General features: G+C 36.8%; 2 protein-coding genes across 2 annotated transcripts in view; both read left to right on the plus strand.

The window, feature by feature from the left end:
• Positions 1-3,559: 3,559 nt before the first annotated feature.
• On the plus strand, positions 3,560-13,241 carry kars1 (lysyl-tRNA synthetase 1; the record flags this gene model as incomplete). The annotated part of the gene is given in 14 exon segments (XM_014027248.1): positions 3,560-3,624; positions 7,685-7,829; positions 7,922-8,087; positions 8,173-8,266; positions 8,702-8,888; positions 9,099-9,224; positions 9,373-9,492; positions 9,596-9,758; positions 10,610-10,783; positions 10,867-10,952; positions 11,034-11,119; positions 11,195-11,321; positions 11,414-11,557; positions 12,634-13,241. Coding segments are annotated over 14 exon segments (1,773 nt in total), but the record flags the coding sequence as incomplete, so codon positions are not given.
• A 1,124-nt stretch (positions 13,242-14,365) lies between these two features.
• The window catches only part of gcshb (glycine cleavage system protein H (aminomethyl carrier), b), a 4,914-nt gene continuing 2,449 nt past the window's right edge, over positions 14,366-16,830 (plus strand). The window contains exons 1-2 of the mRNA XM_014027262.1: positions 14,366-14,612; positions 15,473-15,552. Coding sequence (XP_013882716.1) covers positions 14,462-14,612; positions 15,473-15,552 — 231 coding nt within the window. The 5' untranslated portion in view covers positions 14,366-14,461. The remainder of the gene's footprint in view (positions 14,613-15,472; positions 15,553-16,830) is intronic.

A 16,830-nucleotide genomic window follows, 5' to 3' on the forward strand; every position in this document is an offset into this window, starting at 1 on the left:
CTTCTAAATTAATCACCTCAAAATACTGATTTTTTGTTTCCTACATGCCCCCCCCCCAACCCAACAAATCCATGTTTTTGTCATGTTTAGTTTTTTGTCAGTACATTAATAATCTAGGGGCTGGTCTCTTATATTAATAGAATACAGCATCTTTTTTTCTTTTCCTTTTTTTACACCTCACTGCTGTCTTGTTTTCTATCTACATTGTAATTTAAATGCATCAGCACCGTTACGTTTTATATTCACTTTAAAAATTCTGAAACAGCCATTGTTTCATGATAACGATGATGTGAACTTGACTAAATGTTTGTGGAACTATGGATGGTGTGAGCATTTTTAATTTTTTTTTAAGGAACCTATTCCTGAAGGAAACCTGACTTGAGTGAAAGGAGCATCCTAAAGCTGGCTTTCTTTGACTTGTGAAACAGAAAAGCAAATACTTCCATGTTCTGATTTTATTTGCTTTTTGTTTGTGGAAAGACTTTCACTCTAAATATATATTTTATAAGTGCAGTAGCTATGCTTCTTTAAAGAGAAAATATATCTAATTTATTCCGTGCTGGCTGTTTTTTTTTTTTTAACCGAATCCTGTAATTGTAATCTTGTCTCCTAACTGTACTGATGACAACAATGTGATTTGGCCTCCTTCATTTGCTGATTCGTTAACCCGTTCCACCTGTGAGACTCCTGCTCTGGGACCAGTCTGACATCAGAGCAGCCCCTTCATTGTGGAAGCTGCTTTGTCCAATTATTTGTAACATCGCTGCATTTCATTGTTGTGATAACTCGTTGCATCTCAGAGTATTTAGAGCAGGTTCAACGACGTTAACGTTCATTGACTCATTTTGTTATACAAGCTCTGTATCATTTTTTTTTCTCAAGACAATATTTCTTCTGGCAAGAATATTGATATTGACAATAATGTTGATACTTGAGGAAACTGACATCTTTTAACTATTTTAATGCTTCAAATTTTTATCTGTCGAGCCTAAACTCCGTGTTAGCCTCAGAGTTTTGCAGCTGTTACTACACTAGGGACTATTTCTCAGGTGGAAAATAAAGGGTTAACTGTCTCATAATGTTTGAGGCAGTGTTTTTAAAATTGTGAAATAATTTCATACACTATGAATGACTGCAGAATGCTGTGCATGATTAATAATGTATGTATATATACACCATCTGAATGTACATATCACTTGTATGTTCACGACTTGTTCATGTCTTTTTCTGACCGAATGGGTTTTTTTAACGGGACAAAAAGGCTCCATACTGTCCAACCAATAAATGTCAGTGTTCATTATGACTATACTGCTTCATTTGTGGATGAGAAAATGTCTGTTGTAGCTGCACATACCGAGGAGGTAATTACATTTTTTGAAATTATAATTTCCTCATTTGTGTATTTACGGTGATCCGGGGTGCGCGACTGATTTTACAGTCATTTTAATGGAAAAGAGGGTGATTTTTGCTAAAAGTTCTCATATTTATGTTTTGTTTTTCAGCTGAAGCAGTGTTCTGTAAGCACTCAACATTTTAACTTAATTGTAGCGAACTGAGTCACAGCTGTTCAGTTACATTGTTTTTCTCATTTATTCTGTAAAACACACACTGGCACAGATCGCTTCAAAGAGATGTTAGCAACCAGATTGATGAATTTACCATTGTTGATTGTTGAACTAGATCTTCAGCTAGAATTATTAAGCCATAATAACTCTTGAAGTGTAGTTTAAGTGCTCAGCAAGTGGTCATAGAGAAATCTGTTGTGAATTTTCTGACATGCTTCTGTCTTGTTTGTACGAAAATGTTCGTTGCATTTGTGTTATGATGCAGACAGATTTGTTCTGAAACTGCTATGCAGCTAATGTACTTTAAATGTATATCCTTTTGAACATATATTTTTTCTGCATATCCCCTTTTGTTTTAAGCGTAAAGTAGTCTTTATGTTATTTATGATGCTTGTTTAAAAAAAAATGTATTCTTGGATTGAAGCATAAAGTTGATGTTGTGCCTTTTGTGAAAAAGCAAATCTCTTCTGTCAGTAAAGATCAAAGACTTGACTTTTTTTACAGGGACAAAAGTAACAAATTTAGCTTTTTACTACTATCTTGGTTATTTGGGTTTCTGTGTGTGATAGTCAGGCTGAATGTTTACTAGAACAGTGGTTTCCATTGATTTCTTTCACATCTCAGTTACCATCTTGTGTGTTTTAGTGTCCGCATATTCTGAKCAGTAAATATATGTTGCATTTCATGCACTATGATCTACAAAATCCTRCTAAACAAAGCTTAAGAGTAATGGTTTAGTAGATTATTCCACTGAAGAAGTAGACCAGGACTAGTGCTATGCTGATTCTTATAAAATACAGTAACATACATCTCATCTGCATTATTATGTCACATTAAATGTCTCTTCCAGTCCCTTCCTGTAAAATTTAACAAGCCAGTAATAATAATTGTGACTTCACATCAAACCAAGTCAAACCACTGTTCTAGTAAAAAGCCATTAGAAGGAAAATTTTAGCTTCTTGTTTCTAACCGACTGAGCAATTGTCAAATAATTAACTTACAAGGGGGAGAATTCAGTACTTTTTTATTTTCTTGCTGTTCTTTTTGTAAACTTGCTGCAATCTATAATTAAATAAATATTCTTCAAACATTGATTTTTGCTTCATGCAGCTTTGTTTTAGAAAGAAGATGCACATTCATTTAATTTAACTCATTAAATCATTCATTTAATTATAAACTGTAGTCTAAGACAAGTTAAATGTGATTAGTTTACCTCAGAGATGTTGGAACGTAATTAAAGAATATTCTCTTTCATTGCACAAGCAGCATGTTAATTGACCCAGTAGAAAACAATGTCATAAACTACCATCTGGTTTCAACATATAGCCACCTTTTTTGGAATATAGTCCAGTTTATTGTATCTATGCCCCAGTTTTTACAAATACAGTTTATTATCTTATAAAGGGCTCACTAAAGTAATAAAGGGAAGACACGAGCTATGGAATTGTTAAGTGCATTGCTAGAGAACTGTGCGATGAGAAAAAAATCTYACCTGAACACTCCATCTTTGATTATCGTTCAACAGGTTTTTAGATTCTTTTTAATTCTAGTAAGCGCTGTTATTACAGCTTCTTTTCAGTTTGACTTTATTTCCCCCTTGTGCACAATAAAAGAACTGCAACAGCAAATTGAGTCTGACACCGTTGTGCGATTTAACTTCCATCCTGAAACACTCAAATATTTTACAGTTGTCCATTTCACTTTTGACTGACAATTTCTATATTTACTCTATTTTAAATGTGATTCTTATAATTACAATTGACACGTGATACCTGATGTTTAATCAACAGTATTATACTAATGCTTCCTGTGGAAAACCTTCAAGATAAAAGTAACTTTTACATATTTATTTAAAGTTTGAAATCATTTACTGAATTGCATTTTAAATGTCAATCAAAATGTCGGGRAGTTAACCAGTTGGAGCTGCGCTTTCCGACAGTCCTGTAAACGCACCATCAATTCGGCGTTTTGCTGCGCATGCGTTCTTCGCCCTTTCCGAGCGCTGCATCAAGAACATGGCTGACCTGACGGCGGAGGACGGAGGGAAACTGAGCAAAAAGTGAGCTCTTTCATTATATGCATTGCCTTTTTAACACTTACTAGCCCTGTTTAAAGTTGTCCTTTATTGGGTAGTGTTGGCTTTTCGACAATAATAATCGTTTTATTTAGGTTACTCWAACCGTCGTGTCAGAATGAAAGCGGAGTTAAGGTCCCATATGTAGCCACGCTACCAGCATCCCGGAATTCCTTGCGCTTTTCATTCTGGTAGTTGTAGTCCCACACTGCAGCTGAGACACGTATCCGTATATATTTTTTCGAACAGGAAAAACTACAAGACTTACATTCTCTTGCATCAGCACGTATGTTTCGTTTTGACAGATTATCAAATCGAAAGAATACGTTTGGCATGTTTTTTTTTTTTTTTTGTTGTCACTGAATAACTTATCACTATCTAAAATAATATGTGCTTTAACTGGTCAAAATGCCTTAACTGCTTATAAATATATGCTTTCCTTAGTAGCTAACTATAAAGTTAATTTGAACCCTTTAATAGTTGTCATTAGTTGCCATTATCATTACAATTATTATCATCATAATTACATATTAACTTGACCTTCTCATGTATTGCAACCAGGACAGATTCCTGTACATTTGGCAGAATAAATGAGATGGATTACTTCAGCTTTTGTTTTTATGTTTATCTGATGTGCAATTTGTTCTGTGGCACTAACTAGCATTGCAGTCCTGATCAACATTTTAAGACAAATTGAAAAATGGCAAGAATTTACATTTTGCATTGTTGGATTTTTACAAAGKTTCAAAGTAGATCTTCGAAATGCAAAAAGAAGAGATGGAAGTGAGACCTAAATAAATAAACAAATAATGATTGAGTAAGCATTTTATTGCAAACACACATTAAGCTCAAATAAGCTGGTCATCGGCTGAACAAGTTTAAGACCAATATTTAAAAACCAAAATTTTTGCAAAAATGTCATTTTTTTGCCACGTATCCACAGTGTTATGATCCGGGGTCAGTTTTATTAAAAGATTGCGTGGAAACCATACTAACAGTGAACGTACGGCCAAAAGGCGGAAATGGCGTACGCCAAAAAAAAMMCCTGATTTATAAAACCTTGTGTACGCATGTTTCTGCGYATCTTTCCTTTTTAGATCACAGCTGCACATCAAGAGTTTGCGCACGAGGTCCCGCCTCAGGTTCTACCCTCTATACGCCCACATTCAACCATAAACAGTCAATGTAAAGCACCTCATGAATGTTAAGATGTATTTAAATCAGTCAGCTGATCAATGCCAAAAAAAAGCGATTGGCTCAGACGCACTCCGTCGTGCGTCTGTATGACAGGTGCTGACAGCTGCTTACGTGAACAGATTGTCTGTAATTGACGCAGATTTCCCCTCATTTTGCTTTACGATTTTTATCAAAAGCTCAGCTTCAAATAAATTTTCTCTCAGAGCCTGCAGGACGATAAAAACAATAAAAATAAAATTAAATAAGTCAGATAAAATTAGAAATAAGTTCACCGCTCTTCTCCCCATCCTCTCCCCCTCCTGCCTGCTCTGTTATCTGCGGCAGACCACCCCCCCCCCCCACACACACACACACACACACCCGCATGACAAATACGGACTTTAAAAAGTGAACTTTTATAACATCTACACTGGCGAGGGTGGGCGCACCCTGTGAATACCCAAAGCATGACTTTTGCTGTTGTGCTGTTTGTCAGGGAGGGGTCTGTGGGTCAGGGTCGTCTGAGGAGGAAGGAGATGAATGGAATTGCGTGAACTTTTATTTAAGATTTTAAGTTTTTTTTATTTCAAAGGTCCTTAGGGCTCAGAAGCATAAWYATTACTGTTAATAAAGCTTCTGATAAAGCTGAATAAAAATCTAAGTTTGATTATGAAGTGAAATTAAATCTCTGACAGTGATCATTACACAGTGTGGCTCTAATGCCTCACTTCACCATCTGTGTCGCAGCTTCCCATCTCCAAAATGAGCGTATGCATGGGTCAAAGAGGGACCACACATTTTCACGTAAAGTTTGGATTTTACAAATCACAACCTTGGCGTGAAAAGTGACGTACGCAGGTTTCTGGGCTCATTTTGTGTGTACGCAAGCTTTATAATTCTGACCCCTGCTCCTGTTGACAAAGGCAAAAAGATGGTTGGATTGTTGAGCTGCATAAGCAAGGCCTCTTGCAGCGTGCCGTCGCTGCTGAGGTTGGATGCAGTAAGACAGTCATTTTAAACTTCTTAAATGATCCTGAGGGCTATGGAACAAAAAAGTCAAGTGGTAGACACCCCCACAAAAATTAACCGGCCCTGAGCCGAAGGATTTAACTGGCTTCCCATCAAGACACAGATGATCCTTGGCCCAAATTAAGGTCGTCACTGGTGCCATCTGCRGTCCCACAACCATCAGACTGCATCTGCGAGAGAAGGGCTTATGAACTAAAAAAAAAAACATCTTCAAAGCCTCCTTTCCTTTATTGCCGCAAAAGTGCCCATATTGAGTTTGCACAAGATTACTAAACATTGAAAGACTGAAGAACATTTTCAGTTCACTTCAGAAATACTTTTTTAATCACAAAGGGAAATTAAATGCCTTTCTGGTTTCTTTGAATTTATATACTGTAGATACTGATGGCTGTGGACAGGATGGATCTCCTGTAGTGGATGGTTTAAAGCTAGATTTATGCTCGACGCATCGCATAGGGCGCGAAGATGCGCACGCCAAAAGTGACAATGGACGCAAAGCTTTTCTTGCTGAACGTATCCGGATGTACCAATATTTATATGATCCCTCTATGAGAGATGATAAAGATGTTCAAATGGCACAGAACGTTTGGAAGCAGATCGCTGAAATTGCAGAAAGATGAATCTGTGTGTAGAAAGGCTTGGAAGAATGAATTGCATGTTCTGGTAATATATTAAGTAAATTTACTTATCTGRAAAATAAACCTAAAAAATATATTACTCTTTTGATCAGTGCTAATAAAAAGAACTTGATTTTTAATAACAAAATTAAAATTTTGGGATTTTCCCTGTGAGACAGCAAAGCTTTCTTTTGATTCATGATGGGAATTATATTTATGACTCCATTTGAGGTTTCCAATTTATAATAACATTGATGTTCTTCTTACGCTTATAAAAAAGACTGTTTCATACCTAATTTTAAAGAGTGAAACTGTTAATGACTTTGAGAATAAGACAATATGCAAACAAAACTGAGAAGGAATGTTGCAGTGGTTATTTCAATGTAGATTCATTTTATTTTACATAATTAAAATAGACTTGAAAACTAAAGGTTCAAGGCCAAAACAGGAGGCAGCAAGGGCAAATGTGGCAGCTCCATAGTTAGCAAAAAAAAATTTAAAATAAGAACATGAATGAATAAAATATAAACAAAATAGGTGTTTTTTGTCTCACTCCCAATTTTGCATTTCAAATCTATAGTTAGAACCTTCTTATGAACAGTGAATGTGAATACTTGCCATTTTACAACTGGTCCTAAAATGTTGATCAGGATTGTATATACAGCATTCATTTTGTGTGTTGGGAGACAGCCCTTGACGCTCCTCTTTGTCTTGGATGTGATACTTGTGTGTTCTCAGGTGTGTCTGGTTCCTGTAGTTCAGCATGCTGTGTCTGGTCAGGGCAGCCAGGCGGCAGCTGTGCCAGGCCTTCACCATCAGGGGACAGTGGTTAAAATATGCACCCCCATGTACAGCTGCAGTGCCAACTCAGATTTTTGGGATCAATTGGAGAAGTGGCAAAAGGTTGGTGGCTTTTTCATTCCTGTGTGAAAAACAACCAACCTTTTGTCATCAAAATAGGATTAAACCTTGTTAACCATACATAGATTTATCATTTTACCACAGTGGAGCTATTTATTAGATGTGATTGTCACCAGGCAATATTATCGCTTATCGCAATAATTTGTGAGACAATTAATCGCCCAGCAAAATTTGTTATCGTGACAGGCCTAGTGATTGTATGAGAGATTATTTATGTTCAGTTAGTAACTTGAAAAAGGTCTGTTTGAAACCAGTTTTAATATTTAGTCTGTTACTCATCTGTCAATTTTTTTCTTTATTAGTGAGCTGAAGAGACGAATGAAAGCAGAGAAGAAAATTGCTGAGAAAGAAGCCAGAGTGAAAGAGCTGGTGGCGCAAAAGGAAGAATCCAATGATCAAGGATCACAAAATGCTTCTGAATTGGATGAGGAGACACTTGACCCCAATGTAAAATATGTTGCATTGTCGCTGTTTCTTAATAACTAAAGCTTTAATTGTGGGGTTTTATATTCACACTTTTTTGTTTCCGTGTTATTCAGCAATACTTCAAGATCCGCTCCCAGGCCATCGACAAATTGAAGGGGACTGTGGAGGACCCGTACCCACACAAGTATCATGTAGACTTGTCCCTCACAGAGTTCATTGAAAAATACAGCCATCTACAGCCTGGAGACCGTCTCACAGATGTTGTTCTCAACGTGTCAGGTAACAAGATGAGTTTATAACAGGCTGCCTTCCTGTCTAATTCAAACAGTAGAYGCTTTGTTAAACTTACTGCACTTTTATTTAGGTCGCATTTATGCCAAGAGGGTTGCTAGTACCAAGCTGATGTTTTATGACCTGCGAGCTGAAGGTGTCAAGTTGCAAGTTATGGCAAATTTAAGGTATTAAATTAATTAATTCACCCATCCATTCTGTACTCGCTTGATTTTGTTTAGAATATCAGCTAGCAGGTGCCTCCTGTCAGCAGTCACTTGGCAAGATGGTGGAAAATTATAACTATTAATAAGTAAACATAAAACTAAAATTTTGTTGGGTTTTATTCTTTAGAAAAAAAGCTTTTTTAAAAGAACGGTCTTGTTAATAAGTGCTTTGTGTACTAATTGCAAGCGCTGCTTACAATAATTGCAAATGTTAAAATATAATATGTGCATTTAAGAAAACAATAAAATTTTCACTCAAATATAAACTTCACAATATTTTATCAATTTCATTTTATTTTTTATATTTCTTGTTTTGTGATTGTGCCTTCCAATGATTCCTCTTCGACGTAGATACATTTATGTACAGAAACTTCATTTTCTGCTTCTGCTTCTCAGGATCTACAGATCTCCGGAGGACTTTATAGCCATCAACAACACACTTCGCCGTGGTGACATCATCGGTGTTCGTGGAAACCCCGGGAAGACAAATAAGGGAGAGCTGAGCATCATTCCTATCGAGATGACCCTGTTGTCACCCTGTTTGCACGTGTTGCCCCGCTTCCACTTTGGCCTCAAAGACAAGGTAATGCCCAACAATTATGTAGGATTTTAAGTTAGTCTTGTTTGCAGTGTCACAAAAACAGACTTTTTAAAAACTGTTWAAAAAAAAAGATGTTTTTCTAACTATAGATTTGGTCACAATGGTTTTTGTTGATGAGATGAGGAAAAGCTTCAGTGAAAATGTTTGGATCCAAGTGGTTTTCTTCACCCGTGTTGTTTTTTTGTCTCAAAGGAAACGCGGTATCGCCAGCGTTACTTGGATCTGATTCTTAATGACTACGTAAGGCAGAAGTTTATAACTCGCTCCAAAATTATCACGTACCTGCGCAGCTTCCTGGACCAGCTGGGCTTTTTGGAGGTAAGACCACATAACAAATAATCTATTAAATATTGCTTTGAAGCTACTAACACAAATTATATAAAGCATGTTTTACCAGTTCATACAATTGTCAAATCTTTGAAACGATTAAAATCGCTGTAAGCCTGTTGTGCTGAATTTGTTTTAGATTGAGACACCGATGATGAACATCATCGCTGGTGGAGCCGTGGCTCGTCCGTTTGTTACTTACCACAACGAGATGAACATGAGCATGTTCATGAGAATCGCCCCTGAGCTTTACCACAAGGTGATCTCTCTGTGTTCCAGCTTTAGGAATATCAAAAACATAAAGCTTTTATAAACTTGTTCTGCATCTTCTACAATGAAATATCTGTTTATTTGTACCACAGATGGTTGTTGTCGGTGGAATAGACAGAGTGTACGAGATTGGTCGTCAGTTTAGGAATGAAGGCATCGATCTCACTCATAATCCAGAGTTCACCACCTGTGAGTTCTACATGGCATATGCTGATTACCATGACTTGATGGAAATCACAGAGAAGCTGCTGTCAGGTAAATTAAAACACATTTCTGTTAATATTGTTGCCCGAGGTCTGTGGTCAAATTTGTATTGCTTCAGTTTGCTCAGAGCTCCACCATATTTGTCACTGAAGATGGTTTTGTGACATCACGTCATGTAATTTGGGTGCAGCGTTTCTCTTAGAACTTTTATATCATCTGAAGGATGTAGTAGTCCTTCAGGTGTGAGTTTGCGTTTCAATATAAACTCACATATAGGCCTGTCACGATAACATGCTGAATGATAAATTGTCCCGATAATATTGTTTGGAGACGATTTAAAACTCRTAACAATCCAAAATTGATAGAACGTTATGGACAGACCGGGAGCGATGTTTATGAAAGCAACACAACAACAGCTACTGAAGCTGTAAAATCACCTTCACTTTGCTTATGGACTTTACCAAATTTACGTAGTGTAAAAAAACAAACTCCGTATCAAAGGTTCGGCACGGTGTCCCAAGGGCGTCCTGAGGCATCGTCAGCTGAAAGATGACGTCAGAAAACTGAAGACACTCCTCTAGCTAAAGGCCTGTTCATGAGACTCTCATGCTACAGACGTTACGAGACCATGCCTCTGGCTAATACCTGACACAAGAAAACACTCCTCCCTACACTAAGGGGTAGAAAAGAGGGAAGACAAACAAACAAGCAGGCAAATGAAATTTAGCAAACCTCATTTGTATTTATCATTCGATGAATTGATTTATTGCTTATCACGACAGGCCTACTAATATATATTCTAGATTACAGAGCCAACAGTACAGTAAAGATTAGAGATTAGATATTTTCTTAAGTTATATATAAGAAGGAAGCTTCTCTTATTGATTTCATGGTTCCTGTAGGAATGGTGAAACACGTCACTGGGGGGTACAAGGTGACCTACCATCCTCATGGTCCTGAGGGCCAGTCTTATGAGATTGACTTCACTCCTCCGTTTAGAAGAGTGAGCATGACGCAYGAACTGGAGAAAATAATGGGGGTTAAGTTCCCTCCTTCTGACAGCTACGACAGTGAYGGTAAATATCTGTGATTGTCTAACATCTGACTCATAGCAGTGGCTTAACTTTGAATATTTCTGTCTGTCACATTTTCCTCTCAGAAACACGCAAATTCTTTGATGATTTGTGTACCCAAAGAGAAGTTGAATGTGTTCCACCTCGAACCACTGCCCGCCTACTCGACAAGGTGCTTCATTGATGAACATAATTGTTGCTGTTTCTACTTAAAAAAATAAATGAATAATGTTTTTTTTTTCTTTTTTTATAGTTGGTTGGAGATTTTCTTGAGGTCACGTGTATCAACCCAACTTTCATCTGTGATCACCCTCAAATCATGAGCCCCTTAGCAAAATGGTTAGAACTGACACTTTTTATTCATTTTAAATCAAAAATAGCGTGCTCATAGTGACACGTGTTCTGCTTTTAYAGGCACCGCTCAGAGAAAGGCCTGACGGAGCGTTTTGAGCTTTTTGTGATGAAGAAGGAGATCTGCAACGCTTACACTGAGTTAAACGATCCAGTCAGGCAGAGAGAGCTTTTTGAGCAGCAAGCCAAGGTGGGAAGTCCTCTTTTCGAAACTTGTATTATGCTCTACAAACAGCAGATTGTGTGTATAATATCTCATACTACTGATTTGGATCTCTTTAGGCCAAAGCTGCAGGTGATGACGAAGCCATGTTCATCGATGAGACCTTCTGCACAGCGCTGGAATATGGTCTGCCACCGACTGCAGGCTGGGGGATGGGCATCGATCGTCTCACCATGTTCCTCACTGACTCCAACAACATCAAGGTAAAGTTGTCGTAAAAATAAAATTTGAACAGGTGCTTAAATGTTGTAATTCTAGCCAGTTGATATTTTTTTTTCTTATTCTAAATATAATGTTGTGAAAGTCGTGTTTTTTGAGCTAGAGATTTCATATAGGCAGGAAATGTTTCATATCTGAGAGTAAATATTGTATTTTTCTATGAAAACTACAGCCTTTATGAAAACCTATGAAGCCCTTGAGTTAGACTTTGGTCGTGTTTGCTTTAGGATTGGTGGGGGTGTTTATATATGACAGTAAATTCTTTGAACTAACTGCTGAACCTCCTGGTTTTGTCAATCATATCTCAAAAAATAAATAGGTTTCTCATCAATTTTTACCAAGTTGCAATCTTTTTGTCTTGGAGAGTTTATAAATAAATCACAAAAACTGAAGGAAGTGTGTCTTTTAAAAAAAYGCAGAGAAATAAACAAACAAAAAATGGGCCGAAATATGACTCGGTGTTTAGAAACACACTGTCAGAAGAAAGTGGGATTTACTTGAGCAGAAAAAAAAAGCTGTGGGCTGCAGGAGAACAGCTGCTGACGGCCATATTTAATGATGAATCATGGACATGATGCAGAAACTTTCCATTTCAGTCTTCAATATGTTTATCATCCAGTCAGACTGTATGAGCGTTTCATATCAGTCGATTTCAATAATTGATTAATCTTTTTGTTTTAATTTCACTCCACGTAATTCTCTTTTTGATTGCATGATTTTTTTGTTTTTTGTTGTGTATTGTTACAAACAAAAATGAATAAATGATTTTTAAAAAAAATTCTCTTTATTTTTAGCAGTTATGAGGCACACCGTCTCCTGTTGTGATTTACGGTCAAATTTAAGACATTTCTTTGAAACTCAGATGATAATTAAACGACCCAGAAAGACTTAAAACTGATATTTTTGTGTTAAGCAGTTTAAACGCTATCAAATTAACATTCTAATTTTCACACACACACACCCACATTCTTCATGTTCATTTTTTTTTAGATTTTATTAGTTTTTATTGTCCTACAGAGGGGAAATAATTCTTATTTGTAACGGTTTTAATCTTTTGCAGGAAGTGTTGTTGTTCCCAACCATGAAGCCTGATGACATTAAGAAGCCCACTCCCTCGGACGACACTTCTGCCCAATGCACTGACTTGTGACCTCTCCTGCTGTCAGATCTTTGCAGTAGTCATGGAAAATAGAAGTTTTTACTTCACTGTGGTCATCAGTGCAGGCTGTTTTATCTGTTGTAGCACATTAAATGTTTTCTGTCTTTAAGGGAAATGGTAAACGGTCATGAATGCTAATCCTTTTTTTTTGGCACTTCTGTCCTCAAGTCAACAGGTGCTATTGGTTTGGTTGTAAGAATTTTAAACCTGTTTGTCCCCAACTCCATAGAAAATCATATTTGATCTGCTGTTACCTGCAAACCTGGATGTAATACTTCTGAGTATACATTGAGCTGCTTCAGGGGTCCTTTACTGTGTACATCATAGTTACAGCCCCTATAAATAAATCCAGCTCCAAGTTCCTTTGTTTGAAATGTTCTCTGTATATTCATGTATTTTTTTAAACCAGGTTTGTTTGGRTTCCTTTTCAAAGATTTTTCAAATTCAACATTTCTCTTTCAAGAAACTTAAGAGAATAATATGTTTAAATAAAAAGCATATTAATCAGGTTTTTGTCATGTTTGTGGTGTTTAAGTACTTGAAAGTTGCAGTATTTTACAATGTTTATAAAAACTAAAAAATGTTTTTTATTAAGATGCAGTGATGCATTGATTGTGTGGATTTAACAATCAAAAGATTAAAACTCTAAAAAAAACTTGACAACTATCGCAAGCGTTATTGGAAATTTGAATTTTTTTCAATGCTGCCTTCACAGATAAATGTTTTTTTATTAGTAGATATGATCAGCTGATATTTACTCACATCTAACAACCATTTTTYCCAGAAAGCTGCTGCTTTCTGGTGGGGTTAAACCTAAAGTTTCAGCTTTGCAATCCAGACTTTCATAACGTTTGGTAGTTTGGGTTGATCACAGTGTTGTATAAAGTGCCTCAAAGTGATACTTGAGTAAAAGTACAAATATCTTATCATAAAAATACTTTGGTAAAAGTTAACATCTAAAAATATTACTTGAGTAAACGTCTTAAAGTATCTGATATTTTTGTACTTAAGTATCAAAAGTAAATTTCTGACAGAAAATCTACTTAAGTTTTAAAAGTAAAAGTACTGAGTAAAAGTGAGCAGTTTTTCCAAAATGACATTTATTGGGAGGTGACTTCTCCAAAAAATATTTTTTCTAACAGCATGCAGCTGTGATGGGTTGTGTACAAGCTAATAGGGTGTCAGAATAGTATATATGTATTTATACTTCTCATCTAACCACAATTAAATTCACTCTATCCAGGAGACAATTTATCAGGATAGCATTTTTAAAGTAATAACTCGGAATAAAATAGGAGTAACGACTTTCTACTTATCTTTTTTTTWAAAAATGTAGTGAGTACAAAGTACAGATAATTGTATAAAAATGTAATGAGTAAAAGTAAAACATAGGCTACGCTGAAAAATAATTAAGTAAAGTACAGACAACCAAAATTTCTATACAGTAACAAAGTATTTGTACTTAGTTACTTTACAACTCTGGTTGATCTTTATTTAAAATGAGCTGAGTGAGTCTTTTTTTTCTTCTCTGAATTCTGAGGGGGAAAAATATCAATTAAAAAAAAAAAAAAAGAAACGAGCGCATTGACCTGTATTGCACGAGCCCTCCTCTTGTCCGCCTCTCATCGTGAATGCGCGCCACAGAAGATGGTGCGCGCTCCCGCTGCGCGGTCAGCTCAGCTCGTTGAAGCAGGCAGCGAAGAGCGCGCGGCCCCCACAGACACCGAACATGGCGATGAGAGCAGCGCTGCGGTGCCTCTCTGCAAACTTTTCGCCCAGGCTGCCTCCACTGTCGTCACCGGCGCAGGTTTCAGCGACGCGGCTGCTGTGGAGTAGCTGCTCCCGGCGGACTCTGACCACCACACCGGCACGGTACACAGGTAAACACACATACAGTAAAAACAAAAAACAAAATTAAAAATGAAATAAATTGCAGGGAGAATAAAGTAATTCACTCCTCACTAACAAGTCCATGCGGGCACGTTTGTGCCTGAGGAGAAGGACAGCTAATAGTTCACTAATAAGTTGAATGCGGTCGAACTGAAACCTACTCGTAGAGCTACACATCATGTTACTTTGACTAAAATGTAATTATAGAATTAAGCTTTTAGAGTGAGAGGCAGAAAGAACAGCAGCAACTCGAGGTCTCGTGCACCACCACGTTATGGTAATCATGTGGTGGAGAATCATGTAACATCACTTCTCCTGCATGTGATTTATTCAGTTTAACCATCACCCAGCTCCTGGCTCTGGTCAATCATCATCATCATCATCATCATTTTGCACACATCACAATCTGCTTCAAGCCTGCAGATTTTTTCTAAGTCTTGTTCTTCATGGTCCAGTGCCAGGCACTGAGGCGTTCCCATCCTTTGTAGAAACACGAGCAAAGTCCCTGTTCATYAGAGCGAGCGTTTGTTTTGACTGGAGTTTTTCTGCACCTGTCAAAGCCGTGATAATCAGAATCTACAAGTACACCTGCAGAGAGTGGGGGGCAGCTTGTTTTGTCCCTACATGGTGTTGCTTAATAAAAAGCTCAATGTCCAGCAGCTGTGCTCCATGGTTCAGTGCACTGCTTGATTTATCAGCCTCACAAGTGTTTTGCTGTGAGACTGACTGGGCTTCTCGCTCCAAGATTGTTAAAAACGTGTGTCGCTCAAAACGTCTAACTTGTCATTATTTAATACTGATTTGTGATTTTCAACGTATTTTAAATATTTAACCCTTGTTTTCCTTGTAGCCCTAAAGTTCACTGAGAAACACGAGTGGGTGCGGGTGGAGGGTGGAACCGGCACTGTTGGTATCAGCAGTTATGCCCAGGTAGGTGTTGTTGCTTTTGTTTCTCTGCTGATTATTGATTTATCAACGCTTTGTTAATAGTTGTACTGACTGCAATCTGAACACAGATGAGGGCTGCACTTTGCTCTCACTGTATCATTGTGATTTTACTGCTTTATGACTATTGTTTTTGTTTGTTTTTTTAATTCGAACAGACATTAAAACAAAAAGAAAAGAAAATGGAATGAAACAAACTTAAGAAATAAAATGTAATACAAATTATTTTGCCCATGTGACATGCAAAATTTTATATTTTCTGTTCGAAAAGGAGCAGGTAGAAGATACATCTTATAATGTCCTGCCCCTTTCCTACTTGTCAATGTATTATCAATTAACTTTCAGAACATCAAAAAGAGAACTTGTTTCCATTTTACATCATGTTTAACTATGTAGAATTATTTTAAGTACTATTTATATCATCAATTACATTATAGACTATTGAACATTATACATCTTATATAGCATATTTTGAAATGAGCTCTGCTTTAATCAGTTTTTTTTAATTGGTTTACGTTTGTAATTTTTTTAACTCATCCAATCCATTCCAGACATTTACTCCACACACTGATAAACAAAAACTCTTCCTGGTTGTTCTAATATGTTGTTTTTTAAAATATCCTTCACCTCTTAAATTATAACCCCCCCTCTCTGTCACCAAACATTTCCTGTATATTGTGTGGAAGTTTTTGATTTCGGACCTTAAACATGAATTGTGTAGTTTTAAATATTACCAGGTCCCAGAATTTCAGTATATTTGATTTAATGTTTAATTGATTACTGCCATGTTGCAGAGGAGGGCAGGTAGGATTTTGAAGGGGCAGACACCTGATGTCAAAACTGTGAATGAAGGCAAGAGCTGTATTATCTTCAGCTTGAATGCAGCTTGTTGAGAAAAAAAATTTTTTTTAGTTTAGTAGGAGAGCTAGTTTTCAATCCCTGCAAAAGTTATCTAAGGCAGAAAAAACAAACTACAGCGGGTAAAATAAGTATTGATCACTTCAACATTTTTCTCAGTAAATATATTACTAGAGGTGCTAATGACATGAAATTTTCACCAGATGTCGGTAACACCCAAGTGATCCATACATACAAAGAAATCAAACCATAAATGTCCAGAAATGAAGTTATTTGTAATAATGTGGAATGGCACAGGGAAAAAGTACTTAACACATACTAGTACTGAAAACTGTTTGGATGCCAGAATACACATCATGTTTGGAGGTCAAATGGCACTGCACATCAGCCCAAAAACACCATACC

The sequence above is a fragment of the Austrofundulus limnaeus genome, unplaced genomic scaffold (assembly GCF_001266775.1).
Source record: "Austrofundulus limnaeus strain Quisiro unplaced genomic scaffold, Austrofundulus_limnaeus-1.0 Scaffold5, whole genome shotgun sequence".
Taxonomy (NCBI): Eukaryota; Metazoa; Chordata; class Actinopteri; order Cyprinodontiformes; family Rivulidae; genus Austrofundulus; species Austrofundulus limnaeus.